General features: G+C 36.1%; 1 protein-coding gene across 2 annotated transcripts in view; it reads left to right on the top strand.

Annotated features, from left to right (window-relative positions):
- Positions 1-19,197, top strand: part of SBF2 (SET binding factor 2) — a 326,277-nt gene that overhangs the window by 276,053 nt on the left and 31,027 nt on the right. Inside the window, exons 28-34 of one of the 2 annotated variants that reach the window (XM_026070870.1) lie at positions 34-232; positions 2,312-2,508; positions 4,873-5,010; positions 6,147-6,242; positions 10,050-10,121; positions 12,879-13,063; positions 18,610-18,786. In XM_026070870.1, coding sequence (XP_025926655.1) covers positions 34-232; positions 2,312-2,508; positions 4,873-5,010; positions 6,147-6,242; positions 10,050-10,121; positions 12,879-13,063; positions 18,610-18,786 — 1,064 coding nt within the window. The remainder of the gene's footprint in view (positions 1-33; positions 233-2,311; positions 2,509-4,872; positions 5,011-6,146; positions 6,243-10,049; positions 10,122-12,878; positions 13,064-18,609; positions 18,787-19,197) is intronic. The other variant, XM_026070861.1, reaches the window with a different exon arrangement.

The following is a 19,197-nucleotide window of genomic DNA, read 5'->3' on the forward strand; positions in this document are numbered from 1 at the left end:
CAAGAGCAAACACGTAACCTTTTTTACCTTCAGTTTCAGATGACAGTGAACTGCACACAAGTGGTACTCTAAAAGCATCAGAGAAATCAACGATGGAGCAATTAGTAGAAAGAGCCTGTTTCAGAGACTATCAGCGTTTGGGGCTGGGGACCATCAGTAGCAACTCTTCTCGCTCAAAAACAGAATACTTAAGAATAACTGCACTGAACAGGATGTATTCACTTTGCAGGAGGTGAGTTCACCAATTCAGTCTAGTATTTGGCAATAAAGATGACATAATACCTCTTAAATATGCGTTCCACCTGATGTGTCCATTTAAGCAACTTATTCTGAGCAAATTTTTGTTAAATGTGAGTGCGTTCAACCAGTGACCTTCAAGCTGTTTGTATTCCACTCTTCCATGACGTGATGGCTGTATGTGTGTTCAGCTGATTGGGAAAAACTGCCCAGGAAGGTAGCCAGCAGCGAGGGGGCTGCGCTGCCCCTGCAGCTCTGGCTGGCACGAGCCTGGCCTTCCTCCCTATGTCCTCCCTAAAGGCAGTGCAAAGAGAGTGCCCCTGGGGCTCTCAGGGAGACAAACCTAGGTACTCTGAATTGCCTTTCCAAGGAGTTTCTCTCTCTTGGCTTTCTACATTGGTGTCTAAATTAGGAGGCTATTTTTCAGCTTTCTGAATTAGGCATGAAGTTAGGTGGTAGAACTCACTCTGTTATGATCTGGGTGGCTTCTGTAACTTGCTCTGTTGGAACTGGAAATTATTTATGTAAATTATGTGCATATAGAATATATTCTGTCCCTAAATCAGAAAGCAAGCCTCAGAAACAGATGTATATAACTACGTACTTAAAAATATATTTTAAAATTGGATTCATGAACAGATATTTACACTGCTTACTTTGGAAGTCTGTTGTGAAAGTCACATGCTGTGTGTGAACACATGAACATTACTGAGAAAAACATGTAGTTCCTTTTTTGTTGTGAAAGCTGATGTAATTTACTACTACTACCCACAAATATGCTGTTTAATACAAAAGTATATCTCCATGAGTCATATCAGAAGAGCATCTGCATTCTCTAAAGCCAGTTTTGACTAGTCATTGTTTTCATTATGGATAATGAAATTGCCACTGCCTCTTGGAAGAAGGCACACAAGAAAATATTAAATCCTGTCTGCTTTCTCACTTACCTAGAGCAACAAACTAACAACAGTGTTTTTGTTCAATCACCACAGAATACAATGCAAAGGAAGTCATTTAAATCTGTACATTTTTAGTTAAGCTTTGAAAATTACGTAAATAACTGTCTCCCCTCCCACCAAAAAAACAGCTGTTTTTAATATTTTATAGCCTTTTTGGAGAAGGTAATTAATATCTGAGTGGATCACAAGTCTCAGGATGTAAATATTTGTCTAGTGCCATATTAGTTAATTTGATTACTGTACTGTAGGAGATAAACCATAAATGGTATGTACATGGATTTTTGTATGAGGGCAGCTCAATAAATGTTTATAAGAGTAGTGTATATCGTATAGGAACAAAGTTGTATAGTAAGTGCTAACTTGTCCCAGCTCTTCCTCTTAGTTTCTTCTGAACATGAAATTGTTACTTTACTTGAATATTCTTTTTAGGAGATAAAAGATAATCTTTCGTATTGCTTCAATCCCTCCTTCACTTGCATAAACACAACTGCTATCTTGTTGGGTTTTCTATTTTTAAAGCTGTTATATCAGTGCAGTTCCTAATCTTTCAATGTATTACAGTGTTTCAAAAAGTACACCAACAGTCTGTTTCAAATACACTGTTCCATGCTGTTTGGCTACAAATTATAATGTATTTTGACACAAGCCAGTTACAACCAAAAACTATTGTTTTAGTTGCGATACTTCAGGCAATGTAAACATTCTTTTCTGTCAATTCTCATATTCAGTATACAAGTGTTAAAACTACTGCATCATTTACATGCCTGAAAATTCTGTTTTCTGTGTAATTTTCAAAAATTTGGCTTTATTCTAGTGACAAATAAGAGAAGCACAGAGCAGAGAAATATTAACTAATAAAAAATAACTTTAAATGGAAGAAGGCTAGAAGTGATAGTCTTACAAATTTATCCTAATTAAAATGTTTTAAAAATTGCAGTTCTATTACAAGTTAATGTATTTGCTAGGGTTGGACTAGAAAACAAGTGTTGCTAAATAAAAAATGATTTAGACATACATTCAGCCTGTAATTTTAAAAAAAGGAATCTTTTCATTATTTAAAATTTTGACTGGGATTTTAATTGTTGTTCTTATTTTCCCCTTCTTTTTCAATACAGCTATCCTGGGCTTCTGGTAGTACCTCAGTCTGTTCAAGACAGCAGTCTGCAGAGAGTTGCTCGCTGTTATCGTCACAATCGCCTACCAGTTGTCTGTTGGAAAAACACTAAAAACAGTACTCTTCTACTTAGATCTGGGGGCTTTCATGGAAAGGGAGTTGTTGGCCTGTTCAAATCCCAAACCACACATACTGTAGGTGAGCAGATGCTGCTTGGCTTTCTATATATGAAATCTTTTTTAGGAATAGTTAGTTTTGTAGAGAAAATCAGTGATATGATTGTATCAAAAGACTTGGGATATAAATGGTTGTCTAATATTATATTCGTTCAGTTTAATTACTGTATGTCAAGAAATGAACAAATGTGGGTTGGGTAGTTATAGTTTGAGGATGTCTGGAGGAAATGGGTGTGTTTCATCCCTTTATACTGCTGTTAAGCAGTATGTGAGGGGATGAATGGTGGTAAGGATGAAAGGCAAATTTTCCATATATAATCTTACACTCGACATTATTGCCGTGGATCTTCACCCTAGATACCTGCCCAGTTCAGTAACAGAATTTCATATAAATCAAGCTGTTCATCCACTGATTCTCTTTCCTAAAATACACACTGCTCTTCAGAATATAAAACTTCATAAGTAGAAGCAATACGGACATTATCTTTCTGTTTAGGCAGAACTAAATTATTCAGATCTGAATTGACTTCTTGGGGTATTGCTTCAAGGCATAGGAGACACCGTATTATTAACCCAGACATCATTCAAGTGGATTTTGGGATATGCAACCCCTGCTTAAAAGTTGAAGAGAAAATAATGTTTTGTCTTCAGGCTTGTTCCACTGTGTCAGACAGAGCAGCAGCATGATGCTTCCTGCACATACATTTTCTAATCACTTCCTAGTCATATTTCCAGTTTAGATACTAATTTTAACAGGGATACCTTGAAATTTCATTTGACACCTCCAACTAATCAGGTAACTGTTGGTTAGTCTCCAGAATAGAATCTGATTGGACCATCACTGGAGAAGAGAAAATTATTTTAAATTACAGTAATTGTGGTTCATCAAAATGTGCTCATTCAGGTTCTTTTACTCTCCCTCCTTCACCTCTGATTCCAAATGCTGTCTCTTGTGATCAAGACACTGAATCCAGTTTAAGTTGCTATGATCTTTTTGCCCTTCATCTCCTTTATCTCCTTTTAAGTCTGTGCATATGGACAGAAATGGGTGGGGTTTGTCCAGTTGAGGTAGTGTTTCCTTCCATCATCACCTAATTTTTTAACATACACTGAAAACTTTATGTTTTTGTTTCCTCCCTGATTTTGTTTTTTGTTAATTGATTCTTAACTTTTGTTAAGCCTTAAGATTGTATTAAGTGGACCATCCTTGTTTAACTTCATTGCAGTACATTCTGAGAGCATCCTACCTTCTCATCTGACTTTTTTTTCGCCTTCTGTTTTTAAACTGTTTCTGTGGCCTCTCTGGCTTTGCTTTCATCCAGTCATTTACAGCTTCTCTCTATCTGAAATAGTCATTCTCAAGGTCCCCAGTAACTCAGGCAACATCAGTGACAACTGAAGAATGATTGTTTCTGAGATCTGTAGAGTAGTCATCTGAAACTCTGTGCACGTCAAGGATTATTCAAAGGTTTCCAGATATGGAATCATGGTTCACACAGACAGTGCAGTCCTCCTCCTACAAGTTACCTAATCATATGGAAGACACTTTCTGGAGGTACCCACTGGTGACAGAGCACGTGGACTGTCAGTGGGGATCAGGAATGTTACTTATTTTAATTGGAGATTCCTTAACATGCGTTATGCAGGTGTAAACACACTGTCTGTCCTCCTTCTTCTCTTCTTTATCCCATTAAAAAGATCAGATTAGGGGAGTTGGGGACCTGAGGGACATGGAGGTTATGTCCACTGATGTCTCTAAATGCAGCATAAGTGGGCATGAACGCTGGTGTCCTTGGATATGTATATGCACTTTCAGTGAATGGACAATACATTTCAAGGAACCTCCAGCTATTAGTAAGTAACTTTCCTTTACTGCAGTGAAGAAGAGCTGATGGAATGAGTTTTTTGAATATATTTTTAAGTTATATTTGCTAAAGAAACTGTTCCATCTGTTCTCTACCCATTTTTTTAAAGGCTGAAATTTGCTGACAAGTACCACAGACTTAAAAATGTTACCTTTCATTCTGAGAGTGAAGAGAAAACTACATCATTTCTATTCCATTTGTTTTGACCCCTATTGATGGATGCTTAGGGCTATTGCTTAGGGCTATGGCTATTGATGCATGCTTAGGGTGGTGACCACTGAGTAATTTACGTCTTTTAGAAGCTTAGTTTCTGCAGTGGATCGCGGGAGAACTTGCTGGGTGTTTGCTATGCAGACAAGGGAAGATGTTCTGAAAATTCTTCATCGTTAAAGGAATGGGCAAATCATGAAGTTTTCAATGCTCTGCTTTACCTAGTGAGCTTTTTCATCTGCTATTTTATATATTTATAAATGTACTTTCTGTATTTTAATGTATTCCATTCTTTCTGTGAATTTATTTAGCTCCTGCTTCTTTAGAATCTTCAAGCAGTATAGAACAGGAGAAGTACCTCCAAGCCTTACTGAATGTGATATCTGTCCACTGCAAAATGAATGGCAGTAATACTCTCACTGTTAGACCAACAATTGCTTTGTCTCCAGGTAAAATTGTTTTGTACAGTGCTTTCCTATGAGGAAGTTGAAAAGTGAGTTAGTTTTCTCTGATTTGATGTTAAGTAAATTTCTCCAATATGAATTCTGTTTTTCCTTTTACTGTTGCACTTTCTGGATAACTTCTTCACTCTCAGTTTTGGTGAATGTGTTTTCCATATGTAAAGGATGTTTATAATCTTTCCCAAAATATATTTTTAGTGTTGTTATTTTGACAGTAAGTGATTCTCAACCTGCAGTTTATGGTTTTTGATGAAATAGGGTTGAGGATGATGGGCCCATCTTGAGGCTTTAGCAATGTGTTGCAATTATAGAACAAATAAAATAAAGGTTTCCAGAATATCAGAATGCCAGAACTTTACAAGTTTTTCTATATCAAATGCGGCAATTACATTATATAACCATATCAAAAGCAGTGATACGCTTTAGAAACTTTTATAACAAATTAAGCATATTAAAAATTGTATATTGAATAAGAGATTGCCAACCTTGAAGGGACTGAGAAAATGTGAGATTGCAAGGTCAGATTCTACATGAACTTATGCAGGATTTAGCTATAGCAACGATGGAAGGCATATAGAAATTTTCATGTGTGTTACATTCTCAGAATGGGATTTTAATGCCATTTCCAAGTAGAGCTTTACTTGAAATGAAAACCCTTTCAGAAGACATTATTTTTGTTATGCATTGGTGGAACCATGAAGAAATTAATCCATATTCTGTTTCAGTTATCATGTGACAAAACCTGGTAGGGTTCATGTAAAGGTAACCCTGATGTCTTAGAAAGAGGATTTTGTGACTTAAAACTGTGTCTGTCCTGCTTTATTCAGTTGGTGGAAATTGGCCTAATATAGCCAAACAGTGTTTTTTCTTGTAAAATAACATCATTCCCAAAGTGTGCATGCTTTGCTTCATTTATTGTTAAATATGTTGATTGCTTGGCTGTATCTAACATCTCCATACTGTTGTAAATGTATACATCTGTCTTTAAAAAAACAAATCTGAAATACAAAATTGGCAGCAATTGGCTGTATTAAGTGTGAAAAAATCATTTTTATCATTTATGTTGTTAGTCTGAAGTAACATTGTAGTTTTTTAATCTTCTATTCTTTTTTGACTGACTTTAGGCACTGAAAGGAGGGCTTCAAGAATGTCCACTGTGTTTAAGCAGGTAGTGCCAGGACATTTGGATGTAAATCTATCCAATAGCTTTGCTCAAGGAGGTTAGTAAGACTAGCTCAAAGACTAAGCACCTGTGTTATTTGAAATAAAAAATAAGAACAAAATGGTAGTGAAATAAAAATAATAATACTGCTTATTGATTTGTTCCTCTATGAAACAGCAAAATAGAAATTACAGATTAGCCTCAGTCCATAACATTATTTAAGTATCTAATTCCTGTTTAAGTTCTTTACTTACTATGGAAATGAAGTCTGTTTCATGTTGGGAATTAGTGGAAAATTAAGCACTTAATTAGGAATTATGTTTCTAAATACTGTTTGAGTCATCTCTGTTTTTAATTAGCTGAAATGTATGGCCTAAAAATGCTTATTTTCTATCCCTGAAATAAAATATATGGTCATGAGATTTAGTAGTATGAGGAAGTTCACACATACATTAGGATTGAATGCACTTTAGAATCTCCGATTACAAATCAGACCAGCATTTGGCTGAAGATTATTTGATGGTTCATAAAGCTACAAATAATCTAGCTAAATAATTGTACTTTATGTAAACGAAGGAGATATATGGCCAGCTTGTAACCAGTAGAGAGATACAGTGCATTCTTTGGGAACAGTTATTTTTAGGAACAAGAGCTGATCAGTGTCATTTCTACAAGAAGCTTTCCTTTTTGTGAAGTGCATTTATACTACTTCTTCAGTTTGATGAAATTGTTAGGATTTTTTAATGTGCAGTACTTGCATAAATCAGTGCAGTGAATTCCTTAAATATAACATATGGTTGTTAGAATAGATATGAAAATATTTCCCAAAAGAAAGAATTTTATATTGCTTTTATTACCTTTGACCTCTGAAGGCTGATAGTACAATTGTTTCTAGACATCTATAGCTTGCTGTTCTTCCCTTTTAACTCCTTGCAGCTTTGTAGACAGTGAAGTAACAATCTTACAACAGGTTGACCTCAGATTTTCAGAGGTGGGAGTGAGAAAAGCCATAAGAAGGCTGGTCTAACCAGGAAGTTAGACCTGTTTTGGCCTCCTGAGGTCCACTCCAACCTAAATTATTGTACAATGGAAAAGCTTTGTATGGAGAAAGATAAGACAGTTTTGTAGAGAAAGACATTCAAAAGAAGGGATTACAGGAAGGAAGGAGGTGGAAGGGAGGGAGAGTGGAAGGAAGGAAAATACACAGAACTGTATGGAGAAGTTACATGAGTAATGTAGCAGAAGAGAAGGGCAGTTAAATGGGGGTCACCATAGAATATACACTTGTGTGCATCTCCATCATCATAGTATATGCATATTTCATACCTAAAAGTTCTGTTTATAGACTCTACTCACTGTCTCAAGTTACTGAACACGGAGATGAAAAGAATGGAGGTTTTAATTGGATAGGTAAAATGCCTGTGGAGATAAGAGAACAGTGATTAACGGACAGTGTCTGGAAATGTTAGATAAGTTAGTGCTTGTGCCCAGCTTGCCTTAGCACTGAAATAGTGAAAATGCTGGGTAGCTGACAGCAGGCTTTTTGTTGCATTCCACTCCTTCGTGCGGGAACGAAACGTGCCAACAGTGGAGTTGTGCTGAGGGGCAATGAAGGTGCTCCAGATAAGTCAGGGGAAAGCTTGCTGGTTGAGTGTTTGGAAGTTGTCTTTTGAAGATAAAAGGATTACTGAAATAAGAGTTGCTGGTTTCTGGGATTACACTTTGTGTAAGTGTGATAGGGGGAATTTGGTAAAGGTAAGAGGAGTCTAGAGGCAGTATTAGACCATAGGCTTTGTGTTGTCTTCTTGGACATGGCAGTCTCTTGGCTGAATTCCAGCAGTAGTCAGAAAGAGGGCAGAGAAGTTATCTTGTGTTCTGCTGGACAAGTGCCCCATCTGCCCTTTATATCTGAAAGGTGTGACTGCAGGCTGCTATCTGCAGTCTATTCGCAGCTCAGCAGGATACACGAGGACTCAGCTGAAACATAAGAATGTTTGACAAGTATGATGGGAGTCCTGGTGAAAGGGAGAAGTGGACAGGGAAAGAGAAATGGAGGGGTATCTCCCTAAAATAAGTAAACACTAGGTCTTTTTGATTGGATAACAGAATTCTTTTGGAAATTTTCCAAAATACAGGAGTATATAGAACCTCTAAAAGTGATGTTGTCAAGTTAGTGGATTCAGATAGGCTTTGTTATTGCAAGGGTTTTTGCTACTAGTTATATTGCACATATGGAGTAGTGTCACAATACAGTATGCAAGACCAAGAATGGACATAGCAGATTTTTTGATCAGCTGAAAAAGAGACTTATTTTATGCAGACAGTCTAAAAATGGTGCTTTCTCTCTCCTTCATGTTTCTCAGAGTAACCAACAAAGCAAAAAATATACATAGTAAATATGGTGGGGTTAGCTAATTAATTTATCATAGCAATCAGCCCAAAGTCTGCAACAGCCATTTAATAACTGGATTATGTACTACACTGTACAAAATACAACAGCAGGATTTTTGTGGTTTTGTTTCTGGATCACTCTTCCTTTTCTTATTTTCATTGTCACACGCAGAGGGCTCAAAAGCCAAGTTCAGCTATGATGTACCAATTGAAAATGACATTTTCTATTTCTATGTGCCAGATATTGCGTGTTTTTAATATGCATCCTTTTAAAACTGAAGTTAAAAGATATGTTCCAGTGCTTGAATAATATTTCTCACTTTTTAAAATTATCCTTGTTCTGAACATTCATCAGTTTTCCTGAATATTCATGTTCATGTCAGATACCTTTTTTATTTTATGTGGGAAATTCTAATCAAGTATTTGACCTAAAAACAAGTTAAGTTAGTTCTGAGCTGAAATATTTGGCCAAACACTTCCATTTTATAGTATGTTTTCATTCTTGGGCCTTCTTTTTGGCAAGTACTTTGGATGATTCACAAAAATCAAGTTCACTTAAAAATGTATACCTTTTCTTCTTATATTACTTTATAGGTATAGTGTGGTACTTAATTGGTTCTAAAGAACAGCACTTCTCACCTGCCATTGTTTTGTAATTTAGTACAATAAAATGTTTTCTCAGTATGATTTCCTGCTGCTAGAAAAATACGAGGATATTTATAATGAATAAATGCAGACTCCGCTCTGAGATATTCATTTTAAAAGCAGAAGAAATTAATACTTTGTATTGAAAGAAGCTGGTTGTGTAGATGTTGTGTCTGAGCCAATAACATGCTATCTGATAAGCATACAAGACTCCCACTGAAAGTGAGTTTTTAGGCAAGGGGAAAAAAATCCCTTTGATCGATACTGGAGAATGACTGTTTTCTAAATTATATACTTTTACACGGTGCTTTAAAAATGTAAGTAGGTATACAGAACTAGCATCTTGCATTCTGATTTCATTTTGAGGTCCATCAAATTATGTAATTAAAATATTTTTGAGGAGAAGAGAGTTTTGCAAAATTGCACTAAAATTTGAGATTTTTAAGTAAACTAACTTTTGACTGGACTTTCAGTAAAGTATCCAGCCGAATGATTTAATTGTTAAGTTTCCTTTCAGTATTATAATAATAATAAAAAAAACATAATGGCTGTGCTGCATGTTTGAAATTATTGCAATGACCATTAAATTATTCCTTTTTGATAAATGGGTACTTCCTTCCCATTTTGTATTGGTTTTCTGGCTTGATTGATGTTTTGTCTTGTGATGACTAAGATTTGTGCTGTCTGATAAATCATGTACTTTAAAGAAATTCAATATATACTACATCTTTGGAAATTAATAAGTAACCCTTTTCTTTTCTCCTGCAATGTGTCTCGCTGCAATGTGCATTCCATTCCTCCTCCTTCTGTCTTTACTGTTATCTACCAGTGCTTGGGTACAGAGATAAATGTTTCACTCATTCAAATTCCAAATCAGCAACTAAGGGAAGAGTCCATCAAGGTACTGTATTCTGTGTCCTGAAAGCACATTCTGTTCTACCATCTCCATAACTGCTACAATATTCTAATATGTGCTAAAGTGGTACTTGTCAGAAAGCCTTAACTCTGCATTAACAAAATTTGGGGGGTTGGGTTGTGGGGTTTGGGGGTTTTTTTTTGCCAATGAATGTATGATGCAGTGACAGTGATTAGCTAACAACACACTTCAGCATGTTATACTTTAATAATATTATGATCTAATGCAGAGTGACATGTAGAATCTTTTAATTCTTCAGAAAAAAAATTTTCTGTGACAAAATTTTTAACAGCAAAGATTAATTCTGCAAAAGAGTAGTTTCTTTTGCAGTAGTAGTTTCTATTTCTTTAGTAGAGTAGCTAGGAAATGCTACTGCCCACTCGATGAACTTTCCTTCCAAAATCATTGGTAATGTTAGTGGACAGGGAGGTATTGATTTCTGCCAGATAAGAAACTCATAATAATGAAATATGTGCCAAATAATGAAAGTTAGTTACTACTGACAAAAAATAAGATACAGGGCAAAATTAGAAAAGAATTATAATTGTCTTTTGATTACCATTATCCGTCACTGAGTAAACATGTTCATCTGCATGTATTTGTAACTGGTTCTGTTGCTTTTGATGTGCTACAAGCTCTAATGATGGTGTACTTTTGTAAAATGTTAGAAAGTGTGACTGATGGGATAGAGTATTTTTTCGTATATAATATTTTGGGCAGTTGTCTTTGGAACTAGCATTGCTCCATACCAAATGAGCAACAATTTATTTCCATTATCAAATGCTTGCTGTGATTTCTCTTTGCTTCCTAAAGTCTTTATTTTTTCTTCTGTAACAATTCAGATGTGGAACACAAGTTTATACCAAACATACTACTTTAGTAAGTGAGGTATTTCATAAAACTGGCTTTCTTTGAAATTGAAACTGTTTGAAACTTAGTGACTCTAAGTTCTTACCAAACCATTCTCGGTTACTCCCATTTGTTTGCTCCCATCTAAACCTGGGAGCCAGACAGGCAGACAAGCTATGCTATACGGACAAGTCCCTGTGGCAGATTTCTCTATAGGATTTTTTTTTAAGTGCAAAAACAATGCTGCTTCTGAAAAAATAGAATAAAATTATTTTGCTGGTTGGGGTATCTCAGTGGAATTTTACTGCTATCTACAGCTTTTTTTCTTGTATGCAGGAAGTACTAACTATTCATATTACTGATTTTACTGAAGATTCTTTTCTTGCTACTGTAGTATCTAAGTTTCTGCTGCCACTAGATATTTTTGGTGCCTTTATTTTGGATGCCTTGCTTCACAGATTTATGGACAAGAAGAGTCCTCTGATAATCTGATTTACTGCATATTGGGTTAAAGAATTTCACACAGCCATTTGAACACCAAATTCAGTATGCTTTTAGAGATTTGATTGTCAAGTAGTGCTATTTATATTCTGAAAATCAATTGCCTTTCAGATATTTCACACTGAACATGAAAGAATTGTCACAAAAAATCATAGTTACTAACCAAGGCAGAAAACACAGAAAAATACCTACTATTTATCTTTTCTTCTGCTAGTGCTAGATAGGCTCTGACAATCTGGTTTACCAGTACTTTATCTTACATGGACATCATAACACTTACTTAAGTGTGATCAGAGCGTTGTAGAAATTTCCTCCTCTGGAAATGACAGTAACATAGCTGCATCAATAAGGCACAATATGCAAACTAAAAAGCTTGTTGAGAGGCAGAGCTTATTAGGTTGGTACAGCGCATTTCGAGTATGGCTGTGCCGCTTTCAGATGCGAGACTGTGGCTCCACGTCATACTGCGCTGTTGCTTGCGGATATACAGCTCAAGTTGTTGCTAGCTTTGGGATTTCTGTACTACTCCCTGCTGCCAGAGTGATGTTGATACTAGTGCCAGAACAGAACTGTAAAACTGTCATCTTTGAGGCATCCTCCTCTTTACTCACACAATTAGACCATAGTCACATCTGTTAGAATGTAGTTGTGAAACACAGGATTAAAAAAAGAACTTGCTTAAATCCATTTCGCTTTCTAACATGTCCATTAGACATGGACAGTTACAAACTAAGATCTATGGCATTCTCCATTTTAATCAAAGTATTTAAAAATCAAATATGGAATACTTTATCCTGAAATGTAATATTTGAATTGTTCATCCTTATATACATTTTGATTATAATAAAATCTGGGGTATGCTGTTACATTATGTGAGGCAAAGGGAGTGCAAGAGTTCTTGGTAACAATTTAAAGTGATGCTGTTTCCATTGTTGAAGGAGATTATTATTATATAATACTTTTAGTAGTTAGACTTCCAAAATAATAGGCCTTTGACRAGGAAATTCAGCAAATTTTTGTCCCTGCTTCTGAAAAGAACAACACTATTCATTTCATTTCTGTATGCTTAAATGGATGTTAGTGACTTGCAAATTATGATTCATTTTATCATTGTGTTACTGATTTCATAGCAACCATTTTCTATACAGTAGAAATCACTGTGCAATGTTTGATTAGAGTCTTAGTTTAAACAACAGTACAGTAGGTTGATTTTGACAATTTTTGTTATGAAATGATTGCTTTCCAGTGTGTGTTAATTGTATCCTATGGAGAATGCAAATGACATGTTTAAACACTGTACTTTCTAAATTATATTTTAGTGCATGCCTTAATAATTGTGATCTCTAGCGCCTCACAAAAAAAGTTTTTTAAATATTCTTCATCTTCATGAAGGTGTCTGGGCGAGTCTTCGTTCCAGCAATCGATTTATCAGCGCTCAGACTCCATTCATTGATGTTGGTGCAAGACTTGCAGGGAAAGATAACACCACTTCCTACAGTAGCAGCACATTTTTGCAGAGTCAACTTCTGAGACGTCAAGCAGCACTTTACATATTTGGAGAAAAATCTCAATTACGGGTAATGGCTATTTTATTTTTATGTTAAAATAGTTTCTTTTTGGCTTGAGTGTAATAACCCTAGTTTTTACAAAACAGTAATATTCTAGCTAAGATAGATGGATAACTCTCCTGGGGTGGGGGACAGCGGCAGCTGCCCTGGGTGCCCCGGTGCCCACGCCCCCGGTTCCCACGGGTGACGGCAGTGCGTGCCCGCCAAGGAAACGCGCTGCAGCAGCTGCTCCCTGCCCCCCCACGGGGCGCGGGCAGCACCGAGGGAGCGAGCGGAGCGGCACGGAGGCCGGGCCCGGKGGGCCACCGGGAACTGCCACCACCGGTCCCTGGGCCGCAGCGCTTCAAGCTGCTTCATGCCCGGGGGTCGCCCCCGCCAAGGCACCTTGTAGTGTATCAGAGCTCCCCCACCCGGGGACACCAGACGAGGGCGGCGCGGGGGCCACATTGGGGCAGCGACCCCCCCCCCCCCCCCCCCCCCCCCCCGAAACAACCAGACCCAAAAAGCCTCCAGCCCCCAAACCTAGTAACTCTTAAGCATTAGGCATCAAACTCCCTCAAAAAGCCCCGGTCGAAGCTCGGCGCCCCCAAGACAAACAGAAAACCAGAAAAAGCAACTAAAGGACAGGCTCAAACCCACAAAAGCTGAAGTTCGGTGGCTGGAGCTATAGCTGTTGTCTCTTGCTCAAGTGTTGATGTGTAGTAGATACAGAGCTAAAGACACAGTTAAAAGATACAGAGAAGGATGACAAAGATGATTAAAAAATGGAGTAGCTTTTGTGCAAGATAAGAGTATTTAAATTGGAAAATACATGACTAAGACCGAAATACATTCCAGGTCTGTAAGATCATGAAAAGTATGGAGAAGGTGAATGCAAAAGGTGATCAACTGTTTCTCAAAGTAAAAGAACTGAAGGGTATCCAATGAAATTATCAGATAGCAGACTGGGAAAAAAAGGAGGTACTTTTTTCAGTACTTCATAATTAAACTGTGGAGCCCATTACAACATGACCCTTTAGAGGCTAAAAATTTAAATGGATTCAAAAAATAATTAGAGAAATTCATAAATGATCAGTCCATTGGCATAAAGTCAATTAAAAGTTTTTAAGCGGTGCAGGCCATATTGTATTTTCCGCCACAAGGGTGAGGACAAAGTAACTTCTCATGGCAAGATAGCAATTTGGCAGCTTTTCAACATTAAGCGGAGATCTTATTTTTGTACTAGAATCTGGCAAAGCACCCGGCTTCCAGTTCTTGTTCCTAGCGGTGAGGCTTCCCCTTTGCAGTGGGTGCCTGTTGGCTAGCCAACACCATGTCCAGCAAAGCCTTCGGATTCAGAAGTGCCCATCTCTTCAGTGCCTCAGCAGCGCAGGCTGTGCAGGGAGCAGCGCAGCAGCGTGTGGCCCCGCTTGGTGTGACTGCTGAGGAAAGGCTGAGGGCTGGAGCTGCAGGCAAATGGGGTGGGGGGGATGTGCCGGCAGCGGGGGTCGCTGCCCATCTCAGGGGCTATTCGGAGCTATTCCAAAGGCAGATCTGGAGCTCTATATCTGTGTGTTCTCACTTTCATAGCCTCAATTAAATACTCCTAAGCACATACTACTGTCCTCTGATTCGACTGTTTCATCATCTAAACGTTCAGCTGACTCATCATCTCACAGTGACGTCTAGTTTTGGAAACATAAAACAGACTTATTTGGTAATTTAAGCTGCAGTTTTGTTTTTCTTGATGGGTTAAAATATGTTACGAAGTAAATGGAATGTTATTAGTCAGCAAAGCAATTAGCAGGGAAAGAAAAGCATCATTAGTGTGGGCCAGCACCAGGATGAAGTGAATGAGGTTGAAACAGAAGTCTGTCCATCTTGATTTTATTACATGAAGAGGTCCGTGATGTTTACAATTTTTCACACCTTTTTGGTTAGACCTTAATATTTTAGATGCTGTTGTTTAAGAAACAGGTGTTCATCTACAGTAATTCTTGATAATTTAACTTTTCTTTTTTCAAAAAATGTTTGCAGGTATTTTTTAAAAAGTCCTGCACTCAAAGATTGAAAAGTCACTTATTTTTTATTTTCTTTCTCCAAGAAATATTTTTATTATATTATAATATATATTATAATATATATAATAAAATATAAATAAAATATAAATAAATATAAATATTTATTATAATATATTATATTTTAATGTAATTATATTATATATTTTATATTATTCATATAATTACATGTATCTATTTTTTTATTTTCTTTCTCCATCATGCAGAGAAATAGCAGATGTAAAACATAATGTAATGAGTGAAGTCTATAACTTTCAAAAGCTCGTGTGGAAACACCGTTATTCAATTCCTTTTGAAATTATATTTTTTCAGGAGATGGAAGAATGTCCTGAATCAAAATACTAGAATTCTTTGCAAAATGTGTTTCTGTGTTGACTTTTATACTTTAAAATATTTTATATTTGATTTGTATTCTGAAATACAAATGTATTTTTAAATGATGGTTAATATAACAGTTAAGTATCACTTCTTGTTCCTTTTTTAATTTTTCTTTTATAATTGGTTTGCAAATTCATCTTCTGTTTGGTTTCTTCATCAGGCACTCGTACAGGATGCAGTCACTTTTAATTATTTATATTATGAAAATGTCATCTGCCATGTAATCATTTTCCACCATAGTTAGCAAAACAATAATTTGCAGAAATGTCATACTAAGTCTTGTAATCAGTGTTTTAATTTCATATTATAAAGCATAATAATATTACTTAAAAGTCAAACCAGAAAATTCCAAAGTAAATGTAATTCATCATTATTAAAACAAACTGTTATTTTGAATACTGAGAAAACTGTTTATTTTCCTTGAAAAGTTTTCATTTTAATCAAGTTGGCACTTTCATTTGGTTTTCTGGAGAGCGTTCTGCCTGAAGTTTTCAAACAGGTCTGTTCGTATCAATTTTTCATCATCTTAAAATATCTTTTATAACTGTAAGCCACACAAGGCTCTGGCAAAGCAGACCCTTTGATGAAAAGGAATACAGGAAGAGGAAGGTGAGGGAAATGATTAGATGGAATAAAATTGCTCTAACCAAATACAAATAATTTTTCATGTTTCTGTTTGTTTAATTTCTTAATGAATTATAAGTGGAGAGTTCAGTCATGCATCTAAAGGAAATGAGTAGAAACATCTTTAGTCTGCTGCTTCAAAGTGACCTTTTTGACCACTGGGACAAAAACTAGAAATGGTTTAATATGCCAGCACTCACAAACCAGATGGGGATAGTATGTTAATGCTTGGTATATGTTAAAGCATTTTAATATATTACCATTCAGGTGTGTATTTTTATGCAGAATACAAAAGGAGTTGACGATTGGATGTGCAAACAATAAGCATTTGACAAAACCATCCTGAAATAGTCTGCAGCCCAGTAGGATGTGTATAATTTGGAAATTTTGTAGAGGGGCAGTCCATCAGGGATCCTTATATTATGCCAGGTGGTGTCCTTATTCCTACTTGTTTAGACCTTAGAGGTTAGGGGTGGGTTTTTTCACTTTTTTTTTTTTTTAACTTAATAATATGATTTTGCAAAAGATGGGCATTTCTAAGAAAAAGGTGTGTATTGTGTTAACCAATGTAAGAATAAAATTACATAGTGATTAGTGTATTGTTTTGAGCTTGCTGTCATTGATCTGTACCTAATCTATAAGATCAGTTCAACTTTCGCCTTATATAAAGAATGACTGATGATTTTTGTTTGTGAGGTATTTGCCTAGCTTTTGTTAGTCTTGCTAACTTGGAATTTGCTGGCTTTGTAATAGGCTTGGCGGAGCATACATTTCGGATGTTAATTCCTGTAAGGACCTGCTTTATTCAAATCAGTAGCATGTCACGTATTTTGGTGATGTAGACAGAAAAATATAATGTTTTGAGGAAATACAGCTATGTTTCTCATGTGCTCTTACCATACCTCCTTACAACTTAGCATTCTAAAAAACAAGATTGGTAGTTAAGCTGTATGCTTTTTAAATTTATTTTTGAGCTATGCCAAAACATAAACAGGACTAATGGATCTGGGCTTTTGCTTTCCAACGTTTTGGCCTGGCATCCTATGAAACATCTTGATCGAGACTGTTTGTAGACTATGTTTATTGTATTAAAGAGCAGTTTCTGAAGAAAACTGAAAACAGTTTGCTGTGAAGGTCTATCAATGCTTCATGCATGAAAATTGTTTCTTTTCCAATTATGTTCTCCACATTATCATCCTTCTCACTGTAGTTCTCTTTTTCAGTGAAATAATTTGATCTCTTAATTCAGCCCCTCCCTTTTGTCACTCATTTTCTAAATATAGTATGTAAAACATGAAAAATTTTGCTAGGAAAACCTCACATACCTCTTGGAAATTGTATCAGGTGTTCCCCAACTACTGCTGTGTGTTGAATTAGGTACTTTAGACGAACAGCTGCCTCAGGTTGCAAGAACTGCTTAGGTGAGTTTGCTAGGTTGCAGTTTTGGGGGTTCTTTTGAGATTTGGAGGGTTTTTTTCCTGCTTTGTTCATTAAACTACTAGAATCTGTACTGCATTGTTAGTACTTCAGACAGGGTTTTTTTGTTTGTTTTTTTTTGGTTAATTTCCATTAAAAAAAACTAAAGGAAGCATGTTATCTGGTGCGTAAAGAACTAAAAAATAGCAGACAGACATCTTCCAGATGCACCCCATTTTATGCATACATTTGTTATGCCTGTACTCTATATCATATTGGGATAAGATTCCATCTGCCTGGTTGAGAATATATAAACAAAGAAATATAAAGGAGAGAGAATAAGAGGAGAGAAAAAGAGAGAGGTGTGATTTTGAGTACAGGCCTAGGAGTCAAAAAATTCTAAATTCTAGTTTGGATACTAATTCCTTTTGTGACCTTGAGCAAATATTTCTTCATGTTCCTCAAAACTGCCAGTTAATATTATTGTAGGTATGCCTTGTGCCCATGCCATGCAAGTCTTTGCTTCCAGAAGAATCAAAAAAAAAAAACCAAACAGAATGCTATTTGCATCCCATGCATTGTGCATCACTACTGGAAAACTACCTATGTTTAAATCTGAATTTACTTGTTCCTGGAAATTTGAATATCAGCTTAAATATGCTTATTGACATTAACTTTGGAGAATAGTTTGATTTCTCTAGTGAACTCTATAAGGGAGTACTGCAACTTCCTTTATTTGGTATTTATCAACTAGTAGTATTTGAATCACAAATTTTATTGTCATTTCAAAAGAACTCAGAAGATTTATCAAAATCAGCTTTGTTGTATTAATAAAAATATTAATGTCATGTGTTATACATTCCTTTGCTATGAGTAGTAGATGGGTAGTTTTTTATGGGACATTTTGCAAGTGTTGTAAGCATCATTATGTGCTGGGCAGCTGCTTAAAATAAACAGAATTTGAATTATGAATTGAAATATTTAGCAATAAAGTGGGTAAGGCTTTGAGATTTGATGAGGCCTGCGATAAAAAATATGCTTTCCTATTAAATTGCATCTGCTGTTGTCCTTCTCACACAGGGCTTCAAACTTGATTTTGCTTTAAATTGTGAATTTGTTCCTGTTGAATTCAGTGACATCCGACAGACAAAAGCAAGCTTTAAAAAGCTGATGAGAGCTTGTGTTCCCAGCGCTATTCCTACAGATTCTGAGGCAACATTCCTTAAAGCACTTGGGGAGTCAGAATGGTTCCCACAGGTAATTTATGTGACAGATACTTCTAATAATCTATGTGCAGGACTGCTTACACAAAATAAATCTGACGCTGTTGTGACAGAGAACTATTATCTTCTAGCCAGCTGTTGTTGTTCTTTGTAGTTACTTTGCATACTGTCAGTTTTGTCAGTACGTAGGCATTATTATTTTAATATGACCATAACATTTACAGATGTAGGAGGCATTTTTAATAACATAATTTACTATTTCTGACATGGAACAAGTACCCAAGTAGAGATGACCATTTTTACTGCCTATATCAATTTATAGTCTTGATTTCAACTGCTTTGTCTTACATTATATATTTTAAAAATCAGAAATAAGCAGAAAACAATAACTGAGTCTTTTGATTTTAAAGACAGTGTTATACTTTTCATATGCGTTACCCCCCTG

This window comes from Apteryx rowi, unplaced genomic scaffold (assembly GCF_003343035.1).
Source record: "Apteryx rowi isolate R43461 unplaced genomic scaffold, aptRow1 scaffold_107, whole genome shotgun sequence".
Classification (NCBI taxonomy): domain Eukaryota; kingdom Metazoa; phylum Chordata; class Aves; order Apterygiformes; family Apterygidae; genus Apteryx; species Apteryx rowi.